Source organism: Tinamus guttatus, unplaced genomic scaffold (genome assembly GCF_059628265.1).
Source record: "Tinamus guttatus ecotype Peru unplaced genomic scaffold, ASM5962826v1 Tinamus_guttatus_pri_ptg001150l, whole genome shotgun sequence".
Taxonomy (NCBI): domain Eukaryota; kingdom Metazoa; phylum Chordata; class Aves; order Tinamiformes; family Tinamidae; genus Tinamus; species Tinamus guttatus.
Genome location: NW_028289684.1, coordinates 1,502,413 through 1,529,246, shown reverse-complemented (window position 1 = coordinate 1,529,246; position 26,834 = coordinate 1,502,413). Strand labels below are relative to the sequence as shown.

The following is a 26,834-nucleotide window of genomic DNA, read 5'->3' as shown; positions in this document are numbered from 1 at the left end:
CAGCAATTCCTGCAGATTCACAGTGTGAATTTTCTAATAAGTGAGCACTCAGTACTATTATGGGAAAAAAGTTAGGACTCTTAAATAAATACTCATGCTGGGCACCTGATTTAGAAATTTAGTGCTCCTCCAAACAAAAAAGCAGAGGCAGAACCATCTCACCTCCCTGCCTAATCACCTCAAAACCTCTCAGCTGGGTCTGAAACAAATGATAATCTACCCACTTAATTATCCTCAGAAGTTATCCAACAGATACATCTAAAATATTAGCAAGGTAGATAACATTTTAATTAAGCTTAATATTCTGATTAGTAAGGAACAATCTACAGTACTTGATACTCTGTAGAGAAGGGGGGCGGGTCACCGTCTTCTACTAAATAATAATTTGAAATAAAACTTCACAAAGGGAAGCCAATTGCTCCATCTCTGCATGCTAACAATACTCTGGCTGCTCCCATCTTGAATCTAATTCACATTCTGAATTGTTGTCCTGGACATGACAGACAGCAAAGACAAAACCTTTCTGAGCAGGACGGCACCAAATTTCCTTAAGGAGAGGAATTCCTCTTAGTACTTCAGCATGTCCCAGGCTTCAGGGAGAACACAAATTTTAAAACACCAACATCTGTATTTGAATATTCACAGATGGAAGCAGAAGATAGCTGGATGTTGTCACACATTCCCAGGTGACCTGCTCAGTGTCCCACATGGTTTGTAAAAGGCATTTTTGAACAACAGTATTACTTACTTTGTTTCCTAAAAGGTACTGATTTCCAATATTTTAACAGGTCCTTTGAAACATGCTGTGATCCATGTATTTATTGCTTGAATGGCTCTTGGGTCTCAGGTGCAAAGGATTGCCCAGGGCTACATGCCTGTCTCTACACAGAACACGATTAAAGAGAAAATTCAGACCAATACTCAGAGGGACGTTTCTACTGCTACAAGAAATACAAAACTGTTTAGATTAGAGAGGAGCAGAATTTTCTTTCTTTTACTCTACCCAGCTCCAAGTTTTGCCTTGCAGTAGACAGAGTTTAGCAAGGAAATACTGATTATAAAGGGATTCAATTTCTCAAATGAGCTATTAATTTGGCAGGCCTAAAGCCTATTCTCTGCACCCCAGACCAAACTACATATGTTCCTTTCTTCAAAACAAGCTCACAGATGTGCAAAAATCTAGTGCCCCAGCCTATTTATTATTGACCCATCACAGTTTGGAAACACAGCTTAAAATAAATGAGCCTGAATGACACCAGCTCCAGCATTATTAAACTGCCTGGCATTGAGGAAATTGCTTTTCATAAACATCCTGAGTGCTTTTGGCTTTTTCCTTAAAGGATTTAATACAGTGAGAGTCCAAGTTAATCTGAATCAATGTGAAAACTGAATTGCTAATAAGAAGAGAAGATGTATTATTTTTTGATATTGAAAGGCTAAAGTTAAAGGACATAGCAGAGAAGAAAAAGGAGCTTCACAGGATGCAAATAATATTCTTCCTACTTGCTGTCACTTGATGCACTAGCTAATCTGTGAAAGAAAATACCTTTTTTTTTTTTTTTTTTTCCCTCTTTTCTCCCAGTAGGTGTAAATGCCCAGAGGATTCTTCTTTTGGGTGTCCTCTTTATGACTCCAGGAAGCCACTTCCAATACCAACACTTTTCTGGTGGGATCTGCAGACACAGGCAATACAGAAGCTAATAGTAGATCTTCCCAGCAAAAAAAGATAGCAGCTTCTATAGATTTTCACAGTACTGCCTGCAGCCACAGAAGTACAATAAACCTACACAGTTGCTAATTCCCTACTAAACCCCTTCTCCACACAGCACTCGGATGCCCTGTTTCTGCACTAGTGCTTTGCCAGGTGCCCAGAGAAGAGGCAAAGGAAATCAGCCAGGGCACCCCAGACACATTTAACAGGAAACCCCGAATGCCTGAAGGAATTTCTTCTGTCCCAAAGTCACTGCTAGCCAACAGCTTGCAAAAGCTCTTTGGGTGTGAAACAGCTGCTGCCACAACAGCATCAGGAAACAAGGGGGCAGCCCATCCTACCTGTCCTTGTGCTGCTGGGACTCATTTCTTACATATTACATGTAACCACACTAGACTCCTCAAAACAACCCTGGAGGGTTTCTCTTTACCCAGAGCCTCATGCTCTCAATTCAGAACAGATGTGGGTGAATTTCCTTCACCACATCTGATGCTCCTCAGCAGCCTCCCAGGTGCTGGTGGTTGTTGGGGGTGGTTCTGGGTCTGATGGCTCCCAGGCTGACAGGGGGATAGGCAGCAGAGCTCAACGGGTCTGTGCTTTTGTCCCTAACAAAGGATGGAGGAGGACAAGGGTGTCACACAGGTCACTCCTCACCCATAACACTCAGTGAGCTGACACCCTGAAGATGCTTTCACATGAGCTCTGAAGGAGCAACCAGCTTTCTAACACCCATTCCATACCAAGCCAAGAGATGAAAAACTGGTTGAAAATGCAGACAAAACCTAAATTGTCCCAGATCCATGGAACTGGCCAGGGTACACAGCAAGATGTTAAAAGGAGGCAGCGCTCCCTGCATTGCCTTTAAGCACTGCCCAAGGGCCCCCATGCAGCAGGACGGGGGTTTCGGCTGCGCTACCACCACCCATCTGGTTGCTCCCCAGCTCCCCTCCCTCCAGCTGAAGCTGTCACAGCGTGAGCGCTCTTTGTTGCAGACAAAATTATCCAACAAGAGACAATTATGTGACATTACCATTAAAAGCAGTGTGTGAAAAGCTCCAAGTCTGCATATCCCCAGCTCTGCAAATCCCTTTCTCTACCTTTGCACTAAATAGGTCTCATTTAGCCCATTTGTTCTGTCCCAGGCAGGCGAAGGCAAAGCAGGGCTGCTCGATTTGTTAATTACAGTAATTTTGTCTTAACCACAGACAGCTGAGTGTTCCTGAAGTCACAAATTCACTGTTTAGAGCGAGACCTCCCCCCAGCTCCATAATGGGGGATAATAAGAGGTGGCTCATAAGAAATGCAGCGCACAACAAGGGGCTCCGCGAGTGCGGTGCCGGATGGGGAGGTCTATTAGGGAACCCCCGTGTCTGCTTCTCCTTTCCAGGAAAACAACGCAATGCCCTGAATCGTCCCTGCCGAGCCTGCTCCGCTGGCTTGTCCCAAGTCACACACGATGGTGCCGCTTCCCCTTTGCACCAGGGAAGGGCTGGCAGTGCTGGCACCGACCCAGGTGACAGTCTCTTGCTCGGCTTGCACTGACTTGGAGATAACAGGGGCGCAGGGAGGTGATCTACACATCATCCCACTCCTCCCCATTTCCAAAGCCCCGGGTGAACCTCAGCATATCCAGTCTTGACACATCTAGGGCTGTTCTCCTCTATCCAGCAATTTGTGGTATGACTTAAAATAAAAAACTCCCCTAACCTTCTCTTTCCCCCCAATAGCACAAGCCAGTTTTAATTTGTATGTACCCAAATTAGATCACATCTAGGCCAGATTACAACCTGACTATCACAATCTATGCACGCCTGGGACTTCTGGTCCCAAGCACATGGAACAGAACGGAGCACGCGCTGTGCTGAAGGCTCCGTCCTCGCCGTGTAGAAAGGGCAGCACGGGGAAATCTGGAGGCACGGAAAGCAGCCCTGGGTCCCTAACCTGAAAAGGGAACCCTTGTAGCACGTTGGGCTAGCTGCTGAGAACAGGATTTGTGGAGCGATGGCCACCTCCACACGGCCCTGTGAAAATGTTCAGTGCTCAGAGATCTTGGAAGATGCGAGCAGGCTGTTTGCTGGAAGAAGCCAAACTGCATTCACATATATTCATACACATGTGCAGCCACCACATCCAAGAGCAATGAGACTGGACTCGCACAGAAACAGCATTTCCTTGCCAGATCTGCAAGAGAGCAGGCAGAAACACAGATGTCATTTGCCTTACTTTCCAACAGATAAATAGGGAGAACAGTAGAGGAAATAAACAATTTTAAATTAAATGCAGCTTTTTACTTATTTGCAATGTAATGACAATGCAGTAAATCACTATTCAGTCATAGGAAATGTATTTAGTTGTTTCCCTCCAAGTGCTGAGCATCCTCTCTTCCTTTAAAGGCCTGATGTTTCCACACAGATTTTTCCTGAAGCAAATTATTTATTGTTTTTAAAATGTGGTTTTTAAGTCAGTGTCACTTCATCCCCAAATATGTTTAACCAGTATGTGCAATATCCTTTTATGCTCTTTCCTGCTATCACAGCACAGTGGACTTGAAGTTCATGCAGAATAAATAGCGGGCTTTTGCTCTGAGCAGATGAGATAGCAGAATAATGATCAATCAAAAAACGCCCTTGGGGATGAAGGAGATTAGCACTTTGATACTGCTGAAGATGAATGGGTGGAATGAGTTGGATAAGCTGGTGTTTTTCTCAGATAATTGCTCTGAAAAGCTTTCTAAGGCCACTGAGCTCCTCCTCCTCATTGCCTTTTGTTTCCATATAGGATGGCAGGGCCAGCATCCTGGCTCTAGGATAGGCTTCTACTGGTCTCCTTTTAAATAAAGAACAGGTGATTTATGCCATATTTCATCACCCTAGACTGAGCAATACTAGTCATTTAGCGCCACTCCTTCAGCCTCAGTTGTTGCTATTCGTGGCCAAGAACTAATCCTTCAAGCTGCATGTAACACCCAGCACAGCTCAGAGAGGAGGGGGACACCAAGGTGGACGGCTCATGGGACTTAGAGTCCCTCTTTTCCTTAAACTTGGATCTTTACCAGACGCTCTCCAGCCTTCAGAAGTCACTGCCCCTTGCTGCTCTTGATCAGACCCCATCAACCAGGAGCTGAGAGAAAAACAGCTCCCAGAAGGAGCTCCCAAACTTGTGCTGGGCTTCCTAGACCAGGCCCTGAGCTCCAGCTCCTCCTCCTCCCGCATTCCTCCTCCATAGCCCCGGCGGAGGCTGCACCAACAGGAGCTTCCACTGAAACCCCTGCACGAGATGCAGGTGTCAGGGTCACCAAGACGCCAGGAACGTCCCGCTCAACCCAACCCCATGAAGGCTGCAGGCACTTGGCATGGGACGGGCGAGCACAACATCCCCCCCAAGAACACAGGAGCCAAAGGCTTTTATTGCATTTATTGTTTCAATGATTAAATGGATTTTAAATACAGAATTAAAAATCTGTAAAAAAGTTATTAAAAGCCAGTATTCAAAAGCAGGTTGCACATCAGTGAATATTCCGAATTCATTCTTTCTGTTTGGTACAAAGTTAGGAAATAAAAATAAAAAACCATATCCACCTTTTGGGCAGAGATTTTTTTTTTCTTTTTTAAACTACATTTTCCTTTCAAACAGAGAACTGATATTTGTCTCCAAAGATTCTCCCGCCAGCACTGTTTTTCACAGCACCAATTCACATTGTTTGGTGTTCTAGAAAAAAAATCCCTTGGCCTGGTTGTTTGCAGAAGCAGCAATGTAGCTTTTTCCCCTCGTAGGTACTGAGGTCAGTGTGTTAAAAAAAATTCATCATGAGGGGTGGAGACAATTTTAAGATTGTGCAAGTTAAACTTAATCCCTACAAAACACACACACACACGAAACATCTTTACACAGGAGCAGGTTCTTGTCTCCCACTGTTATTTTGTTTTTGAAGATACTCTTGCATATTAGGTATTTTTGAGAATATCACATTTCTGGCATTTGCTCCTTGCTGAGCTCTGTCTCCGCAACAGATTTTTCCCGAGGTGATTAGTGAATAGGTACCTTTGATTCTTAATGCCCGATTTAGAGCAGCTTGATCTTTAGAGAGACACAGCACACCCATCCTCAACAAGAGCAGGCAGCCCTTGTAGGCACAATTTAAGCTCTATAAAACAGGGGCATCCCCAGAAGTCTTGGCATGGGGGTCCTGGGTGAGCTGTTTGGGTGTTTTTTCTTCAAGTTGCTATTACGTCTCAGAGAGACAGCTATGAAGGTGACTCCTTGCACCTCTGAATCTGCATCATTGTAGTCAAAAGTGTCAACACACTGTAATATACAACATTTTAAGACATCAGCGTCTCACACACACAGTATTCACAACAGGTTAGAAAGAACATAGACAACTATGGCTCACCTGCTTCTCAAGGACCTTAATCCCCAAGAGAATTTAGCTGCAAAGACAGACAAATGACAGACTGGAGTGCTCTTAAAGAGCATCACCACATAAAGGTAACAAAGAGGGACTGCTACACATCAGGATGGGGGAAAAAAGGAGGAGGAGACAAAGTTCAGATTGCAGTGGAAACAAATTCAGTTAAACAAAAGAAATAATACTGGAGATTGTCACTAGCTCAGGTAGGCCTTGGCAAATGCAATACTTGGAGTATACACTTGCAGGGCAGCCCTGCTTCAGCCACACGAATAAATATCCAACAGTGTTTAAAAACAGTATAAAAACAAGGAGGATCTCCAGAAACGCTGCCTGGTCCGTCCCCCGTATCCGCATCGCGGGCTCCCTCGCGTGAGGTATCGGAGCATCGCCGCGAGGGCCGCGAGGTTTCCGAGCGGCTGCCCCGGCCCAGGCCGCCCGCGCGCCCCACGGCGCCGAGCGAGGGGCGAGCGGCTCCGCTCGGGAAGCGCTGCCGGGAGCAGAGACACGGGCAGGAGGGCACAGACCTCACTGCAGCCACTGCACCTCTCGGGGGTTTTGCTTGTTTATGAGCAGATCTGTCCAGAGAGGCTTCCAGAAAGAAACTTCATTTGTGCAGCCAGCTGAGACCACCAACCTCCTCTTCATTTGAGGATATTTCCCTCAGTTATCATTTCCTAGGTAGGTTTTGTAAAAATAATTGTATAGGAAAAAAACGGTTGCAATAACCAATAGCGGTAGCCTACAGGTTTGTGCATTACCAGCATGGCCTGTGTGGGACAGACATCTCTTAGCAAATTGTCCGTTTGAAAGAAGTTTTCCATGCATCCCATACTTCATCCAGCAAAAACGATTTTCCTGTATGTGTGTTGCATGTATTTGACTGCACTCATTAAATATAAGCTGTCATCTTTGCATCACAGTGAGCCTTTTAAACACATCCTTTTCCACTCTTCAGAGAAATTTGCAGTACCTTAAGAGTGAAACACAAGCCCACAACTTATTTTGGCAATGGGCAACAGTCAGTAGTGGATCTCACCAAAAAGATGCCACGTAGCACTGCGGCGTTCAGCTCTCTCTCCTCCATGACTTGGTGTTGATCAAAAGAAAGAGCAAACTCAGAAGTAACAGATGTGTTCTACCATCTTCAGGAAGTTTCTCCTCTCCCCTTTCATCCTTATTGCCCAAATCCTGTAGTTTTATTTGATTTTTTTTTTCCTGCAGGAGGATGCTTTTGCCTTTTTTTAATAGATAATTGCAAATTATACTAGTTAATGATAATTTCTGCTGGTCGCCAACTCTCCTGTTAACATTTAGGCTGGCGTGCTCTCACAGCCAGCTGTTACAGGAATAACAAATAAAGCTCCTTCAAAGACACAAGTGTTGTCTAGTCCGTGACTATACCAGGACATCTCTAGAGCATTCTTTCGCCTTCTGAAAACTTGCCTTCCAAATACAGAAGCTTTCTTTTTGCTCATGCCTTCCTTAGAACACCCGAGAGTGAGATGGATTTTGCTTAATTATCCATTCTGCATGGGGGTTGATGTGGTACAAGTCTAAGAGATAAGTGTCTGGGTCCAGGCAGTGCTCACCTACCAAAACAAGAAAAAAAAAAGTATTTCTTAAATCCTTAGTTTCACAGCTATTAGTTTCTCCTAAAAATCAATATTTGCTCATATCCATTTCAAAATGACAAACATTCAAAAGTTTTTCTGTAATAATTAAAAAGACACTTTAGCACCTAAAAACTTCAACCCAGGAACTTTAACACATTAAGATAGTTATGACATGTTATGGTTCAAATCCAGCAGAAGAGAGTGAACCATTTCCAGTCAGATGAACATTTTCTAAGAAAAACATCAAGTGGCAGCCAAATCACTCCAGTTACTGACAGTTTGGAGCCACAACAAGGCCTACGTATTAATTCCCATTTTCATTCCCCCCACTCCACTGCTATACACATGAGCCAAGCCCCCACCTGACAGCATTGCCTTATTATGAGAGGAAATCAGGGACTAAACAAGATCAACAACTTGTTTGACCAGATGGTTTAAGAAACTTCCATCCAAGGTGTTATTCGTTCTTTTGTAAAAACATCTCTAGTTAAATAAAGGCAGAATTTACATCTGGAGTCAGCAGCTGTTAGCACAGATTCAGTGTTGCTGCTGACCACACTTGCTCAGATAAGATCACCCTGCTTAAGCACCCTGCTTAAACATGTAGTGGAATAGGATAATATTGCCCTTTAACTAGATGGTTTTAAGTTTGACATTAAATTTGAAACAGGGGCCTTTATCACGGAGTGGAGAGGGAATATCTTATCTCCTGATATAACTAAGGGAATGGGATGAAAGTGGCAGATGAAGTGCATGTCTCTGTACTCAAGAAATTTGGAATTTCCACCCTTCTTGTCAGGTTTCCTCTGAAAATGATCCACTAGTGTTACGTATTTTTGGAAGTCTAGGCTTCAACCTTCCCACATATTTGCCCTATAAAAGCTTTGCAGTGATGGCAAATGTGAACTATGTAGACAGTACACAGGAAATTTGGCAGATGCTGTTCACTGTGAATGAGCTTAATTCAAGCTTTTTGATTTTTCTTCTAGCTTGAGCCCCCTCATAATAAGCACTGGTAAGTTCTGACAAACTCTTTATATCAGTTATCACCCAGTCTTACCAATATTGCCTCCCACTTCATACAGGAGCAAGTTTGTAGAGTCCATGGAGTTGTTACTGCAAACAAGCAAACAAAAAAGATGACATTAAAGTTGACAGAGCTCTGAGAGAGGTGTGACATTTTTGACACTTGCACCCAAAGGAACTGCTCATGTTTTGGAAGCCAGCAGGGGTTAAGAGAGCTGCAGGCTACAGCACGACCTTGTTGATGCTCCAGAACAGGGAAAACGTCACCAAAATTAGAGGTGGGGAGGGAGGAAGGGAAAACAAGGCAGATGTTCCTCACTGCTTGTGAGGAACATACTATATGAGCCACTAACTCCTCAGTAGGAAGGCAAACAGCATGAATAGCCAAGTTCTCCAGTAGCTTTCTGTTAGGACTGATACCTGCTCAGATAAAGCTCATCTCCAGGAAATGCTCAGCAGCTACAGCAGCCTGTTAGATGGATGCTGGCTCCCTGCTGAGCCGTATTCAGCCACCTGCAAATCCTCACTCCACGTCTGAACATCCCCTGCATTCCAGAGATGCACTAACATCCCATCTACACAGACATGGGTGCAGGGGAGGAAGAAGAGAGCTACTCTTTTTCCAGCAAGCATTGGGCAGAACTTATTTGGGAATTCCCTGCCTTTACATATGCATATTGGAAATGCTGCTCCAGCAAGTAGTTTGCCCTGGAAGTGATGTTTGCCCTCTAGGAGGGGGAGGACAACTTTATTTTGCAGGGTCGCTGTTATTTCACTTCCCCTTCCCTCCAGCAAGGCTTTGCCCTGACTGCTACGGTTCACTTGTCTTCCAGGAGACCAGAGACTAGCAAATTCCTGACTGTCTGGGCACAGTGGTGGAGTTGCTAAGTAGATCTAACATCTCCTTGCTCCACCTGACATATTATTTCCAAAGTTTAGATCAGAGAGGCAGGAAACTGCCTTCTCCCTGCTCCGTGTGCCACCACCACAAGGCAGAAACACACAGTAACCACACTGCTTGCTCATATTATTATTATTATTATTACTTTTAATAGCAGAGAGAACCTCTTACCATTTGAGAAGGTTGACAGTGTTAACAATGTTCCAGCCATTCTGGCACAGATTCTTCTGGAACTGCTTCAGGACATCAGCAACTCTGGTTGCGTTGTTCAGATGGACCTCCAGCGAGTCTTTCAGGAGGAGAGAAGCGTGGACCTTCACGATCTTGGAAGGCTGAGCAAGAAAGGCAAAGAGGCAAGAAGGACAAAGTGCTTAAATTTAGTCGGACCATGGAACCAACCAAAACATCAAGTTTCAGATGAGACTGGGGAGAGTAAAGAATCAAACTGCTGCTCAGGGACTGGGTGCTTGTGCCTTACTCCACGCATGCAACATCATGGAAAGGTTATAAAAGCATCAAGGTGAACATTATAAACAAATCAGCTGGGCTCCAGGCTTGAGGTTGGGGAGAAAAGCGCTGATCACCATTACAGCATGTGCTGGTGCTCCCTGCTGTTCAAATGCAGCACTGGCATTAGGAGGAGTAACACGAGCTTTGATGAAACGAACATTTGTCAGGATATTTTAAACTGTTTTGCCTATGTCTGATAGACTTTGTTGGAATTCATTTAAAGAAGAGTAAAAGGAAATTAGACTGTTGAATGATATTATACAAACTATTGGAAATCTTAGAACTGGAGGTTGCTTCAAAATTGAAGTAGTGGAATATTACGAAACAGAATCCAAGTGCTATTTTGTCAAAACTATTTTCATCAACCCTAAAGAGACTTTTTCAGAATTTCTGTGGAGAAATTGAACTCCTGGTTCCTTCCCTTTCTCCTGGAAGCATGCAGCACTTTAACTCCACATTCTGTAGTATGAAATTTGCTTAGTGTACCGGATGTTGAGATTCTTTCTTTTACCACGATCTAGCAAGAGGAGTTCAGGAAACTGCTTTTTATGGTTCTGCTGTTGTTCTGCCTCTTGCTTAGTAAAGAGAAACACTGTTACAAATTTCAAAAAAGGTGTGCCCCCATTATGAGGGGGCACAATTTTTTGAGTCCTTACTCACCTCTGCCTGGTTCTTTTCCACCTTGTCTTTATCAGCGTGGATCTTCCGCAACAAGTTTTTTATTCGCTTGTCACAGAACTGGTACCTTCTGCTATTGCTCTCATTCAGTTTTCTCACTTGAGCTACCAAAAAGGAGGAGACCTGGGCAGAGGGTAAGGGAAAAAATAGTAATTAAAACAAATTGGACAGACATGAGGATTCTATTTAAGAAACCAAACACCACTTTGCAAAGCTCTGCAAATATATACATATATATTTTCCTCTACAGACCTTGAAAACATCTAAAGCAGCCAGAGGTTTTGTCTATAGACATTTGACTGCTCTGGCATTTCCAAAACTATCCCTTCCCCAATTCCAGTTCTGGCCAACCAAGAAGCAGCTGCCACCCTACAAAACACCTGTGCAACTCACTGTCCAGAGCAGATCCTGGTAATGGATCATCATCCGCACAACGTCAGCCGCCCCCTCTGCCAGCTGCTTCTCTTTCCCTTCGGGAATCTTGTTGGGCAGTCCCTTGTGCATGAAGAGGTTGGGAGCCATGACTGTGGAAACGTTCCAGAGGTTCATCTTGTTGTTGTTCTCCCTGGCGACCACTTTGCTGAGAAATTCAAGTAGTGCCTAAGGTGAGAGAAGAGGTTGGACTTTCAGATATTTATTAGCAATAACATTCTGAAAAATAGCGTGGCATTTCCTGGAGAGACCACCTGATCAGCAGCATTTCCAGATTTCTGGCAGCAAATCCAGTACTCCTGTTCAGGAGTGGCCAACTTCTAATCCCACCAGGGCAGACAGTATTTACAGCTTATGCTCACTGAACAGCCTTGAGATTTGCCTGCTCCCCTATAATGGGTTTGCATCCTCAATTCAGTGAAATAAAAACACACACGAATACAATTAAGATGACTTGCATTAATCATACCTTCCTTCGCAAAAGCTGCTAGTGTTCCTAGAATAAAAACATGGAAGGATATTGTGGCTTTCCAGTTAAATCAAGAATAGGTACAATTACCTTCAAAGTGTTTCTGTTGGGCTCTGGCAGAATCAGGATAAGGAGGTTAAGGGCTTGCAATCTTTGCTTCAGGTCTGGAATATCTAGAGAGAGATAAAGAGATAACGTGACAGAGATGCCCACCCCGTATCTCCTGTGGCAGCATGCCACAGCTCAGTACACATGTGGTTATCAAAGAGCCTAGTTCTTGGTGGCAACCTTGCAGCCTCAAATGATACAACCTAATTAAAGACTCCAGGACAGCGTGCCTTCACCTTCACAAACTCCTGTGTATAACCTACCACTGGAGGCTAAGGCTGGGGCTGATGCACTACAGCATCTGTTATACTTAGCACGGCAAATCTGACTGGCTAAATGTCGCATTCCCACCAGATCACAACATCCTGACAGAAGGATCCAAATCTCACAGACCTTTCCCAGAAAAGCAAGGCAAAAAATGAGGCAACTGTTTTTTTCCCCCCTTCGAGATCAGACAGCTGGTACTAAGCAGCCAAAAGAGGGACTCACTTTGTACAGCAGCAAAAGCAGGCAGATACTCTGCAGTCAGGAGCGGGGCGGGCAGCTCTCTGATGAATCTTTTCAGTAGCCCCGACACGTCATTCTGATGGACCTCATCCCAGCGGAAAAGGCCAGTATAGAAGTCACTTTCCAGTTTCTGCTCCAGGCTCTATATATAAAAAAATACACACACGAACACTTGAGGACAAAATATCAAGAGAGAAGACTGCAGAGGCCCTCACAGACTGTCCAGTTTCTCAGCAATGGACATTTCTAGTGGTACTGGGAAGGGAGACAGGGTAATTCCAGGTAAGACAAGGTTTAAACCTCATCTAGGTATCAGTTCAGCAACATGCTCACTGATATCTCTGATACTTTATAACACTACCAGAGAACTCATACCTTGATTCTGGTCTGGGACCCAGAAACTCTCAAAATGCCCTCAGTTTCGAGTCCTCTCTTTTCCAGACATGACAACAACTATTAAGAACAGAGAAGAAAAACAAACAAACAAAATGAACAACAAAAAGCACACTTTTTAGGTTACTCAAATTGAGAGGTCAGTCCTTCCCCATCACAGCCTTCAAAGCCTTCCTGACCAAGGATCAGAAGTGCAAATAAAATCATTAGGGAACTTACTGCCTGGAGCAACAGAGGGACCTTGGTGTTGGGGAGTAGTTTTTGGTCATTTTCCAACAGAGTGCTGAGTGGAACGCCAAAGAGTCTTTTTTCTGCAACAGAAATAATATATGCTGCAAGTCTATGCCACCATCCATGCAGGTGTCAGGGAAATTTCTACCGTTGCAGTCTAAAATCACTTTTTTTTTCTTCTCTCACCAATAAGCCATAAATAAGCTTCAATATTGGAGAAAAAGAGAAGAGATGCTACCATAGCAGTTAGTAGGAGATGCAGTCTTCACAGTTGGACATAAATGTGGCACTAGGTCTTAATGTCATGATCCAGTAACTTCTACAGTAAGCTCCAGTTAAGGAAAGAAACCTTGCGACAGGTGCTTTACAGACCTCCTTGCTTTGTTTATTTTAAATTCAGACCTATCAGAAGGTTGCGATTTAAAGAGGGTGCAAAAATTACACGCAACTGACCTGCTGTCTTCAATTTCACTGCCTTGTTTCTCTTCAGCTCAAAGCCTAGGACATCACAGAGCGCCGTCAGTTCAATAAGGGCAAGGGTGGGAATCTTCTTCATGTCCTGAGCAGACAGATCTCCAATCCTGGTCACTCCTAGCCTGCCCTTGGGGATCTTAAATTTCTAAAGGAAAACACACAGACAGTTTTGGTACAAGTAACATTAATGACCTTCGTAGTTTTCGAGCTCTTTTGCATCGCTCCTTGCCACTACCCAGGCATCTACTCATTATCCTGTTTCAGCACTAGACAAATGCCCTGAACTACTCCTGCCCCATCCACAGTTGAAGAAAGTTGTCCAGCTTCCAGCATTACTTTTGTAGTCATAGCAAGATAGTGGTTTCTCTAAGTTAAAGACAGTCAGATTAGCCACCTTAATCTAGCTGAACTTTAGAAGTAGTCTGGTACATTTGTGAAGAAGAAAATTGTCAGCGTCACAAGTTTAAAAAACTCCACTTATTCTCCTCTCTTCAGTGGAAGTGGCCCAAATAATACAATTTCCTAAGTTTCCTAAGAAATCATCTCTTCAACCCTTGGTTACCCTTGTTCAGCACTGAATTGAAAACATCTTTGCCTATTCAAAAATACCTGCCTCATATAGTGTTGTGAAACTACCCAGACAGGATCTCATGTTTCCAAGATTTGATTATTTAACTGAATCAAACTTCCAACTCTCCTCTAGACAAGGTAGCAGCTAGTAAGGTTAACCAGGAAAAAAAAGAATGCATCTTTCTACGCTTACAGTTAGGACATTTCCATCCTTTATCCTCCTAGATTCAGACAGGAATGATCCTTTGAGCAGAACGGCTGCCTGCTCTGAGTAGGCAACATCCATGTTGAACGCTTCCTCTTTCCCAGCGTTTCGAACTGTACAGGAGTAATCCTGGGCTTCTGCTACAGGAAGGGAAAAAAAAAAGTCTCCAATTTCAGAAAGCCAAAGGAATTAAGTGTAAAAAATAAAACAATAGTTGTGATTGATAAAATACAAGCTGTCTCCGAATTTCTATTAAAGACCATATTAACACCTGACCTATCAGGTTGTTGTTGTAGCACAGTTCTGTGATGGATCAGTAGATTAAGATAAACTCAAAGCCAAAGCATTACAGCCACAATCACCAAGAACATTAGTAAGATGTGCACAGCCTTCAATTTAAGGACATACCTGTGGCTACCTTCTCTCTGTGGAGACACTTAAGGTGTTTACATGGTTTCCCTGTGCTTTGTCAGCAATTTATTTGTATTTTCTAATTACTTTCCGGAAGAGTTATAGTTCTCGGTGTGAGTTGCAACTCCCTAACAGTGCTGGACACGGGAGAAGTCTACTAAACCCACAGCTGAGGATGTATTTAAAAAACAGAAACAAGGGCAAAGCTTCAGGCTGCTCCAACAGCAGGACCGTACCACACATTACATCACGGTAACGGTCTTTGCAGAGCCTTTAAAGTTGTCACTGGCTTGAGCTCAGAGCCTGGATGAGCCTTTTGTGTTCCAGCCCTACTACAGCACCACTGGGGTGAGAAATCACTGCAAGGCCTTTATTTGTGTGCTTATTGTTTTATATAACAGGCTTTCAAACGCATCTTAGGGTCAACAGCTGAAGTACAAGCCCTTGTCCATCTGAGTTATAGATCACTTGATGAGGATGACCCTAAACATTCCTCTTAAACATGCACTGCCCTGCCAACCAGCTTCTAGTCTCTTATCACTTATGGAATTACCATATGGAAAGTGATACAAATACAGGTATTAGTGTTGTTGCTGCAAAAGAAGGGATGGTCTTGTGTGCAGATCATGAAAGTGTGATAAGATGCTCTCGGTTAAAGCACACTTCTTCCCTTAATTTGAGAGAAACCCACTATACATTAAAGCTTTCTGCTTACGTTTCTGCACATTTGCAGTCTGTAGATTGTGCCACAACTGGTCTGGTCTGGTGCCCTCTTTCTCTGCCACTGTCTCCTGAAAAATAAACAAGGACACATTTGCCTACACAAAATGGAACAAAAGTTACTACCTGATTTTGGCTGAAGAGCACACCTGAGAAAGAAAACACTGCTCAAGGTGAGGTGCTTTGGAATTACAAGTCACTAACAAGCATAACCGGAGAATTTGGCACGTAGAAGGAAAACAGTATTTGTGATAAATCTCCACATCCTCAAACCAACTGCTAAGTTGTTCTTTTCACACAATCTGCAGCCATTTGCCCCTTTGTTTCAGGTCCTGAAGGGCTAACAAACAGCTACAGTGTGCCAGTCATGCAGCATGGGCTCTACCCACTGCTTAAGCTCACAAGTAATTTATCTGCCATTTGGACACATGAGAAAGTGCATACTTAATAGACTTCAGCACCTAAAAGCTTCCCTTCACCAGCGTTATAGCAACCTCCTCAGGTCTAGCAAGAGGAATGAAGCTCAAGGCAGCATTTGCCAGCCAAATATGCCAGTAAAAAAAAAAGCCTTTCTTGCTAGAACTATTTAGAACATAGCAAAGAGATTCTATCAGGAAAACGTTAGCAACTTTCTGACAACCTGCTCATGACACTGGATTGGAAAACCACTTGGGAAAGTTATCTGAAAACCCTGCTTCCCTCTGGACTTGCTTTGGGGATTACTCAAGCATAAAGGTCCTTGAGTCAGTGCCTGTCCTTCTACCCAAATGTGTCAGAGCGTTACCACCCCAAAAGGAAAATGCTCGTTGTGCCTAAAGTGAGCATCCGACACCTTCCCCAAATACCCGGGGCAAACACCATCTTCCATAACCTGGGAAAGAAAAGCAAGGACTACAGAGGTAAACTGGCAATTGAACGGATTTATTTAAAACACATTTTCTTGTGTTGAGAAAGAAAAGTTTGCATTTAAAAGTGAGTAGATACAAGCATGAGAAAACTGTCTTTCTGGTTCAGTGCATTGTGCTAACAACTGATGATCTGGGAGGTAACTGTAAAGCTTTCAAGTCAAACAATATTGAGCCAAAGAAAATATGAGTAAGTCCAACAGATCTAGAGTTATTGGAAAGGAATCCAATGATCTTGCCCGAAGCTAGAAGTAAGATGAAGTGTTCCATTTCTAATCAAGTTAAAGCTATTCAAACAGACAGTCTTAGCATCTTTATACACGCCTTCAGCATACCAAAATGTCATTTTAAAACATCAGGTTGGATCTCAGTTGCTTGGGTTATCACATGCAAATATTAGTGACTTACTGAGTAGGCAGAGAAGATTAAGAGTTCATAAAAACCTGAATTTCTACACAATAGAAAGTTGAGTCATTTCAAGAGATGCACTGTCTTAAACTTAATCTGCAAGTATAAAAAGCACCCAATTTCAGCTGAGGCCCTTCAGACAACCTTGCAGAGTTACTGCTTTTAGAAACATCATTTTTGTCACTCATTCACCCAGGAATGTGAATAACACTCTGCAAAAGCCAATCAATCATGACTCAGTCTTGGTGCAATTCATAGCAACGAAATAAGGTACATTTCAACATTAGGCGAGTTACAGGAAATACAACTACACTAGTTTCCACTAACAGTACAGCCTGTTAGTACCCTTCCCTCAATCCATTTGACTTGCCTAGTTCACATCATTACAACAAAAGATATTTCCAAGAAAAAGATATTTCTTTACAGTTCAGGTAAAGAGTGGAACTTCATGCAACCGCAAGATCCTTCTCAAGTTCAACATCTTCGGGCCACAGGCTTAACCAAAAGCAAAAGTTGCAGGGATCATTAACTGGAAGACTTTCCAGCAGCAACAAGGAAGCTTACGTATACTCCAACTGTTGGCCATGACCAAAGCGGAACAGCATGACAGGAAAGTAGCTGCAAAGCTAATAGTTAACTTCTTTTTTTCCTACCAAAAATGTAAATCAAAAAAGAAAAAAAAAAAAAGACAAAAGTAGTTGGGTATCCTTTGTCAAGGATTATCAGCTGTGCAAATACAGTCTTTACAAGTCTTCTCTTTAAATAAAGATTTAAGTATCAGCGGGAAAAAAAACAAAACATGACAAGGCTTCAAATATCAGGAGTCCCCCTAGACTGAAGTGTTATTGGTGCTATTCAGAATCCTTCCAGCAGTTTCTAGGAAGCTAATGGATTTGCAGATTTTGCAGCAATTCCTTTTCACCGCTGACGCAGAATTTCTGCAGTCTCAGTTTTGTTTCAGCTTAAAAGACCAAGTCAACTATCTACAAACAAGAAGAACTCTAGAAACAGACACATACCCCATTGCTGACCACTCCAAAGATGTCTCGGACGTCGCGCACGGGGTGCTTGTTCTTCCTGCGCCGCGAGCGCGAGTAGGTGTCCAGCCTCCGCTGCACGGCCGCAGCCTGCGTCTTGGTCAGCGTGGACAGCAACACGAGGTTGTCGTTTTCCGAGGCCCGGTCGCCCAGCAGGTCGGAGAGGCCGGCGTCCTGCAGCCACTCGGCCTCGGCGTCCCCCTCTGCGGGCACGGGAAGGGTGGGGAGAAGAGGAGACTGCGGTGAGAAGATGGAAGATAGTGGCAATTTGACTACTTAGAGGACAGCATAGCTAGAAAACCAGGAATCCAAGTTTTTTCCCAAGGGCGTGGGAGGAAGGAAAATCGCTCCCAGGTAAATCTGCCTCTGTACAGACTTCAGTGCAAAGGGGAGCCCTGGCAGCAGCAGAAGCACATGGTAAGTTCCAAGGAAATGGCACTGCCTCCCTGGAGCATCCATGGGCTCGTGACAGCTTTGGTAGAGCCAAACCCAGCTCTTCGTGAAGCCACGACGTACAGCACTGCACTCATGGTTCTTGTGCTCACCTCAGTTATTTGGCCATTTCTTTAACTGTCCTCATCTACATGCAAGCCCATGTATCCATCAAGGGTTTTCTGGGATTTTTTGTTTGTTTGTTTTTAAACATCCAGACACTCACCTGGTCTATTCACATCTACTTCATTCAACATAGTTGCAGGCAGAATTATCGTGTTGTGTTGCATTGCCACTATTCTCTCGATACCCATACAGGCATTCCGCAAAAGCAGAAGGGTTATAGCATATTATAAAGCTGTGAACAAGTTAAGACCATCCATACCTATTCAAAGCACCACTAAAACTAATGATCACTGCAGCTGCAAAATACAGGATGAAAGCCTTGAAACACTAACATAAGCAGCATAATTCAGACGAGCTTGATTTCACGCCATTTTTCAATATACATAAAACTGCCCTTCAAACACCTAAAACAGTTTTTCCTCAGATGTTCTTTGTGCAAGTTGTGAAGTGTCCTAAGCAAAGAGGCTACCTGAAAACTAAGGACGAGTGTTGTAATTTAGCAGGTAGTCGCAGCTTTAGTACAATGAATGCCATAGCTTTTACCCTTCCATTTCCTTCTACCCCATTCATACCCTGCAGGCAGCTGCAGGACAGCTTTGTCTAAGGACATTCTGGAAAAAAAAAAAAGGATACTGATCTGACCAAAACAATAGTTTGTTCCTATTCTTCCTTTCCAATGCAAACTGCTATTTCCTCAATAAAAACTTGCCTGAGCAGCTGTGTTAATTATAGCATTCGTAGTTAAAAAAAAAAGACTTGCATCTTGTAAGAGATGCAATTTTTTTTTTCCCCTCCCCTGAGGAAACCACTATTTCATTATGGCACTTAAGAACACACAACAAATATCCTGTAAAGACTGAAAGCACTTGATGAAGTCGCAGTATCTTTCTGCTAGCTGCACAAGAGGAGAATTTTTTTCAGCATCCCACCATAAGCAGCAGAATTGGCTTTAAAGTTGTTGTTTCCTTTTGGAAATTTTCTGGCAAATCAACTAGCATTCCTATTGCATTTTTAATTTTGGTCATTTCTCACCCCCAACTGCACAGAAGCTAACACCTAAGAGCATCTCCACCAACACACTCACTTGTTTGTTATTGCTCATATCTTCGTAGACCCCAATTTGGGCACTCTCACTGAATGTGTATTTTGTTACATAACTGCAATTTCACATAAGTACAGGCTGCAAAAGCATCTCCTTTTTGTTATGTCTTTGGGAGCTAGAGGAAGCCAACTGCTTGCAAAATTTGAAAATATCCAGCTCCAGTCATAACAGGAAACTAATCTAACACACAGCACTAAAGAAGGATGTCTGATTTATTGTCTTTGTTAGGCCTACAGCCCTATTTGATGACAAAGCATCTCAGATTATTCTGATTTTTCAATTTAGTATTTTCAGCCCAGTTATGTTTGCTTAGTAACACAAAAGGAAAGCAGTAAAATAGGGTATTTACAGAGGGAAAAGGAGACAGGGGAGGAAATCACTGTCAGAATAGAGAGGCTTATAGAGGTTTAACTGTAGATCTAAGTTCAGGGAGCTGTTAATATTCACCTTTAAATCCTGGAGGATCAACATTCCTGGGGCATGGGGGAAGCATCACAGCTGGGAATAAACAGTCAACACTAGAGAATACCAGCTGCAAGAACCTGCTAGAAATGTGAACTAACCACAACTGTTTTCATAACTAATTGCACTTACTTTCCAAAAAGTTAGAGGACAGGTAGGCATCCTGCAAATGGTTTCCAACAAAGCATTCAGCAAAATTTCCCAGGTGTTTTTCAAAACAAAACAAGAAATTCTCCACCCTCTGCAGAGCTGACTACACCCCTGAGCAACTAGGGGTAGGGATGCGAGCAGGGATAGTGGAATGGCACTACAGCCCTACTGACTACCCCATGACTGTGCTGTACTTTGGACTCAGAATGGATCTGCAAAAAAAACAGCTAGAAAATGACTGTGCTTCTTGCATTTGATGAAAGATCTAGTTTCTGCCCACTTCAGCTGCTAGCAAAGCCGTGAATGCCATTAGCACCAGCAGCTCTGCACCGTCCCAGCTCTGCTGCCGAGCTGCACCCTGGCCACCTGCTAACAGCTTGCTCCGTAAGCAGCTCCCCATCCAGCCGGGCCCATGCACACAACCAGCTTTTTCCAGCAGGCTCCATAGTTTTCCCAGTGCCTTATCTACAGGCAGCCTCCGTGCCACAATCAGCATCAGCTCTTTGCCAAGCGGAGCCATCCCGTCTCCAGACGGAGCCGCGTCCGGCTGCCCTAGAGCAGCTTCCCAGGCTCCGCACAGACGGAGCCTCCAGGGCTGCAGCAGCCATGGAGAGCCAAGCAGGAAAGCCAGAAGGATCCAACCTGCTCCTGTACACCTGCCAACCTGGGGCCTTCCCTTGCTACTTGCGCTTTGAGCACAAGATCCCTTTGACTAAACCGCTTTCCAGAGCTTCTCCTTCCAGAGCTTCGCTCCTTGCAGCATCATTTCAGGTTTGCCCAGTTTCAGATGCCAGTTAAGCAGGTAGCTCTCGCCTACCAGATCAAGAGAAACTTCTCCCTGTGTCCCAGCTCACACGCAGCAATCAAACTGCCTCCAGCATATCAGTCTTCTGGGTGTCCCAGACAGCCTTTCATCTCATGGCATGGCCTCTTTTCAGAGTCTCCTCCCCCTTGCTCTCATTTTCTGAGTCACTTTGATATGCCCGTCCAATTCTAAAAACCAAACTTAATTCCCTCCTGCAGGGACACTAACGCCAGCTTTTGGTATCTACCATGTCATACCTATCAGTGCAGATGTTCATCCTCCCATCTCTACTCTCCAAAACTCACCTTCTAGCATCCAGAAAACCCATTTACCCTTCTCTGCCTTTGCATCGCACTAGGACTTTCCCTCAAAACATTCTCCATAACACACCTGGATCCTTCCCAAGATGAGCTCAGGATAACCACAGGAAGCTGTGCAAGCTGCAGTCCCAGCCAGTCAAAGGTGGTCCAACCAGCCCAAGCACTTGGTTCAACATGGACACAGAAAACACATGCTCCACATCTGCAGGACTGCATGGTAGTTATCAGCATCCCAGGATTTTGCACCCTCACATCAAATTGATTAAGAAAATCTGAAGCCTTGAATGCACTCTTGACTGATCTTTAAAAGTCAACCTGGCTTCAGAAACTGAAACTAGCCCAGACTAGCACTCTTGTAGAGGGAATTATCCACCATCTGAAGAAAGGGCGGTGAAGAGCAAACAAAATAAAACCAAAACGAAACTGTTACCAAATCTTGCTAATGCTCTAATTACACTGCAATATGCTTGCAAATCATTCAGGTGCCTAAGAAATTTTTATCTCCAAGATGTTCCATCTTTCTCCCCTCGCTCCCAGCGGTTTTGGCAACCTACCCTCTTGTGCTTTGACATCTGCAAGGCTGCATTCTTCTTGCTCGGCTTCACTGCTCTGCTTAATGTTCTCTACTTCCAGCCAAAAACTGTCCATTGACAAGTGGTCCAGAGAATCTACCCTGGAGTTGATGCGCTCTGAAAACAGGGATGCCAAAGGACTCTTCGGAGGAATCTGGCTCATTTTGCAGGGGCAATTTCTGGTACTGAGGGAGGAAGAGATAAGGAGAGACAGATTAAGCTACACATTCAGTTATGACATTCCCAGTACATTCTTCAGTGATTAATGACTGAAATAAAAGCCAAACAGAGGTAAGGGCTAAACTTCCTTTTGCTAGTGTTTAGCAATAACAGGCAAGGTCAGGCTCAAGTCCAACAAAGCAGGAGAAAAAACTGCTGTCCAAATGACACGAGACAAAGCAGTATCAACACGTTTTGCTTCACTGTCCTTCCAGCGACCTCTTAAGATACCTCCTGTTCCCACGTTTGCTTCCAAGATCCCTCCCGCAAGCAGGCACAGATACTCCGCATTCCCAACCAGGCCATGTCAAGCTCTGTGCATGTGTGCACAGGTGACCTGGCACACACAGCGAGTCTGATGAGTCCCAACCAGGTCAGGCTTGTCCTCCGCATGCAAAGCCGACACAGCCTGTATTTCAGCAGGCACAAACAGCTCCCATGTTTAAGGCCCTCTTTTCCTGCCCACACCAGATTTTTCATGTTTGTGAAAGAGCAAAAGTGTCCCGGGAAACCCAAGCACTCAGAAATTTTTACCACCCTACTGATTCATGAGCAACCAAGACTTCGGACTGGTCCAGCTCAGCTGCGCTTTCAGCCTCTCCAAAGAAAGGTGCAAGATCGTAACCACTTCACAAAATAACGCCGCTCCTAAAATGAAATGGCATTCTCTTCAAAGGGTTGGAAGCCTTTTAAACCCCACTGTATATCTTCTTCAAAGGCTTAAAATAAACAGGGATAAATTTAACCTAGTTATTAAAAAAGCCTCAATGGTTCAAGTTACAAATACAAAACTCAGGAGACTACACACTAACTCTGGATAGTTTGAAAAGTGTCATCAAGAACACGTAGAAACCACCATGCTATCACTACAAAACACAGATTTCTAGGCTCAAGACAAGTAGATCGAGTCTTATGGCTTGAACCACATACAGCCACTGAATTTAATTCAGCCATCTAGCTCTTGAAGGGCCTAGGAACTATTTTGACAGTAACTTTCATTCTAGGAAGTCATGACAGTTTTGGCACTATCTCACATCTGCTACAAGAAGCATTTCAATATTAAAAAGGACTAAAACTGAAGATCTAGCAGTTACGGACAAGTGTTATGGGATATTCCGCACTTATACTTACATGCTTACGTACACATTTTGCACATTTCCTCTTCTAGCATGCATGCAGGCAACCCTTCTCTTCTAAAGGTCAAAACTAAGGCGATAACCATCGTTCTGAGAACATCTGGAGCCAGCAATAGCTTGGAGAACAAGAACAACAAGTTCTTTCTCTCTTTTTTTATTTTAATATAAACAGGAACACAGAAGTTAAAGATTGAAGAGAGCTATTATGCCATTCAGCCCACCTCCGACAAGGCAAGAAGTGTCCTGTTTGTTACTCATTTTTCCTCCTGTTCCTATCGTTGGGCCTCCAAATAGGCCTCTAAGAGACAACTTTATAGCCTAGTAGAACATTTAAGTGTTCAGTTTAAGATTTTTCCCTCCCATTCATAACTAATATACCTTTCTCTCAATCCTATCATAGCTGCTACATCAAACAATTATTTTCTCTTTCTCCTTTTTATTTTTGTCCTTATGCATTGGAACAGGAATGTGAATCACTTCCCTCATACCAACTCTTCATCTGTAATATTTGCCTGCCCCTTTTCCTTGTATTTTTGACAGCCTTGTAAACGGATTAAACATAGTTATGGTGCTACTCAAAAAAGGCTACTCCCTGCCCTGCCATGATATCCCACCAGAATGTTGTTACATGACAATCAGTAGAAGCCACCACTTGCGTGATTAAAGTAGTGGGAGGTTTTAGATCATCTTGAGGGACTTTGTTTTAGTGAGCAACAGCTCTAGAAACACTGTGGCAGCCCAAACAGTGCTGGAGAGCAGCCTCTCAGTACAAAACACTATACAGGCTAATTCTTTTGTATTCAGCCCTCATTTAGCACCCGAGAAGTCTCTTGGGTTCACGTGGGGATAGAAGTTATATCCAGGTGTGCAGACCCAGCAGAACGTATCCCTTGAAGGCCAGGGCAGCCCACGCAGAGCGCACGCAGCCCAGGGCCAGCCTTCCCCACCAGAGCTACGGCATCTCCGGGCGTCCTTCCCCAGGCCTGGACTAGACCTGCCCGAAAAACAAACAAGCTTTAAGGCAACACAAACAGAGCCTTCAGCTCCTTCCGAGGTGTGACTATTGCCTTGTATGTTCTGCATGATTTACCCAGAGACCAGATTCTGTATGCAAGCTTTAATCCTGGAGATGCCATGATCAAGTGGAGTAACTCTGGTCTATGACATGAGAGCTGGTTCCTGGCACCTATCTGAGCAGGGTCTTCACAGGCCTACAGCCAAGATCCTCAGGCTACAACTTTGTGATCAGTGACTTCTGATCTCCTAGCACCTTCAGTTCGTATCGTGACGACACAACACCGGTACAAGGATGGAGTGCTGCTGGATGCTGTACTGAACTGTGCAAGTACACCTATCCCATCCGACTCCTGCTTCTGTACCATCCCTAGCCATCTTGCTTCCTCCCACAACTGGAGATTGAGACGCACCAAAAAGCTCCACTGCTAGTCACACTATATGCCTGTGACAAAGCCATACTGACCTGCTCGTGTGTCAAAACCCCCAAATCATCTTTCTTCTCAACAGCTTCATGGGCTGCTGTATGAGCTCATTTCACCAAGGTGCAAAGACACACACTCACACACACCAATAGCCAAAATCCAGCCTTGCAGCTCCTAAGCTAGCACTGCTTTTAACACCAGGGCAAGGGTCAGGTCTTAAAACTAAGGCCAGAGAGCAAGACATTTTCATTCTTTCCTACCTCCCTTGAGCACATTGCTTTACAAAGCCAACTGTCCAGGAAAAAAGTTAATTTTCAATTCTGTGCCCCTAAGAGATTGTCCTCTGCTGAGTAGTGAATGCAATGAGGAAAAACCTGTGATGCATAAGGGCAGTAGTAGTTTAGATTTAAGGTGTAGATTGTTGGCTTAAAATGTTCACGGGCTCGGCTGCAACTGGGCAAAGAGTAAGTGGAATAATCAAGTTCACTCAGATGCACTGTAAACAAAAAGCTTAATGTTTTATAGTTTTAAAAACTAACCCCAAAATAAGCAAACTGGTCTGAAAAATCTAGCTAAGGCCAGCCTTAAAGGAATGATTTTTGCGTGAAGACTGGCCATACCAATGAAATCATCTCCTCTTGTTTAAGGAGGTACTTTCAGTGGGCTTCAGATCCATCTACCTGACTCTCCTAATAGCATCATTAAGGAAGTTAACATTATTAACAGCACAGTTACAAGAAATTAAAGCAGGCTGAAAGAAATTAAAGCAGACTGGCATGGAAGGAAGTTTTTTTCTGTTCCTAGATACTGTCAACACATAGCAAATGCCTTGTAAACAGTCATGCATCTCTTCACCCTCCTGAATATAATAAACTAAACACTGTTGCTATGCAGTTGCTCATTCCAAGTTTGAGTCTCTCTAGCCAGGTTCTTGCAGGATTTGGGGCTACCTGGGCTACTTCCCAGCTTGCTCAGTGTCCTTTCCTCACTGAACATACCTCTGCGGCAGATGGGCGAAGAGTTTCCTTCCTAAGCATTTCGAGCAGCACAAATGGTGACAAGCATGAGCCAAGAAATTGTAACTCTTAATACTATTTGCAAAAACACAAACAAATCAAATGACTAAGATGAAAAAAAAAAAAAAAAAGGCAACAAAAACCAGATGAATTTAGTTATACAAGTATACAAGACGGGTCCTTCCACACACAAGCATCTAGCTGTAGGGACATGTCCAAAGATCTGGGGCAAACAAAGGCACACAGATGGTGTGAATTAACCTGAAGAGCAGGACAGCAAGTCACAGAATTGTAACCATCAAGACCACCACTAATTCCGAGGAAGAAAAAATACGTTAAGGTCACAAAACGTGCATGTCTTACCAGCTTTCAATTTATTTCAGGGTCAAAAACCAGCTAATTGGCACAAGATTAAAGGAAACAAAAGGTTCACACAGGAAATTCTCCTCTAACTTGCTTTCAAGATCCTATCATAAACAAGCAGCTTAAATCCAAATGCAGAACTGTACAGTTAATTCTGAAGCATGAGAAATATCAAAAGACCTGCCAATCACAGCTTGCAACAGGTTGGATTCTCATAAAAAAATGTAGTAGCAATCAAAAAAGATAGGAGTATTTGAAAAGCTAGAGAAAGTCTTGCAGCATTAAATCAGATAAGGAAAAAATGAAGGTAATTGTTGAAAGAATTGAAAGTTTTGATCTTAATCACCTTTTCAAAAAATATTAATACTGGAAAAGCTCCTCGTATAATGGAAGTTAGTCTACCTATTATTTTTTTTAAAGCATTATCAAGCATTTCCTTTAGGCATACAAAATTACACAGAACACTGTTTGCAATACACAGACAGCAAACTGCCATGAAGCGATGACTTGGGGAACATGAGCTCCACACGTGTCTGCAGAGAAGAATCAAATCAAATGCCTCAATCCCGAGAGAGTTTTACCACAAACCTTTCAAGCCCAGCTCTGTTCTCCTGGTAGTGCCCTGAACTCAGGGCTCTGAGAGCAGCCTCAGACATATCCACCCCTCAGGGAATAGAACGGCAATGCTTAAGATGATTCTTGGGAGACAAGGTGAAAAACGTACAGCTGATTCAAGCATCTTAAACCAGGCCATAAGCAGGTTAAGAGACATACTTAAAACAGTCTGCCACTGCTGACTTACATCTTCACAGATCTCTAACCACAGGGGATCTGCTCATTTACCTAATGACTTTCACTGACACATAGACCATCCCCTGGGCATTCCCTACAAAGGGGGAGAGAGCCTCTAGCCCACCCTAACTAACAAAACACCATTGCCAGCCACAAGCCACACTTCTATTAAGGGGTTTT

At 43.6% G+C, this 26,834-nt stretch overlaps 1 protein-coding gene across 1 annotated transcript; it reads right to left on the bottom strand.

Moving 5' to 3' along the window:
* Positions 1 to 7,604: 7,604 nt before the first annotated feature.
* On the bottom strand, positions 7,605 to 21,874 carry ARHGAP40 (Rho GTPase activating protein 40). Its single transcript, XM_010215458.2, has 14 exons — positions 21,672 to 21,874; positions 17,703 to 17,923; positions 15,366 to 15,441; positions 14,228 to 14,376; positions 13,444 to 13,609; positions 12,979 to 13,070; positions 12,742 to 12,819; positions 12,349 to 12,508; positions 11,842 to 11,924; positions 11,244 to 11,450; positions 10,833 to 10,973; positions 9,834 to 9,994; positions 8,796 to 8,851; positions 7,605 to 7,711 (listed from the first exon to the last, which is right to left on the bottom strand). The coding sequence occupies exons 1-14, from the start codon at positions 21,850 to 21,852 to the stop codon at positions 7,605 to 7,607; spliced, it is 1,878 nt and encodes a 625-aa protein (XP_010213760.2). The 5' UTR covers positions 21,853 to 21,874.
* Between the last annotated feature and the right edge of the window lie 4,960 nt (positions 21,875 to 26,834).

Excerpts from the sequence above, each read along its gene's own strand:
- ARHGAP40 (XM_010215458.2), bottom strand. The coding sequence starts at position 21,852 with ATGAGCCAGATTCCTCCGAAGAGTCCTTTGGCATCCCTGTTTTCAGAG. Across the intron at positions 13,610-14,227 it reads AGGATGGAAATGTCCTAACT|AAATTTAAGATCCCCAAGGG; the intron begins GTAAGCGTAGAA and ends GTTTTCCTTTAG. Across the intron at positions 12,820-12,978 it reads TCCCTCTGTTGCTCCAGGCA|TTGTTGTCATGTCTGGAAAA; the intron begins GTAAGTTCCCTA and ends TGTTCTTAATAG.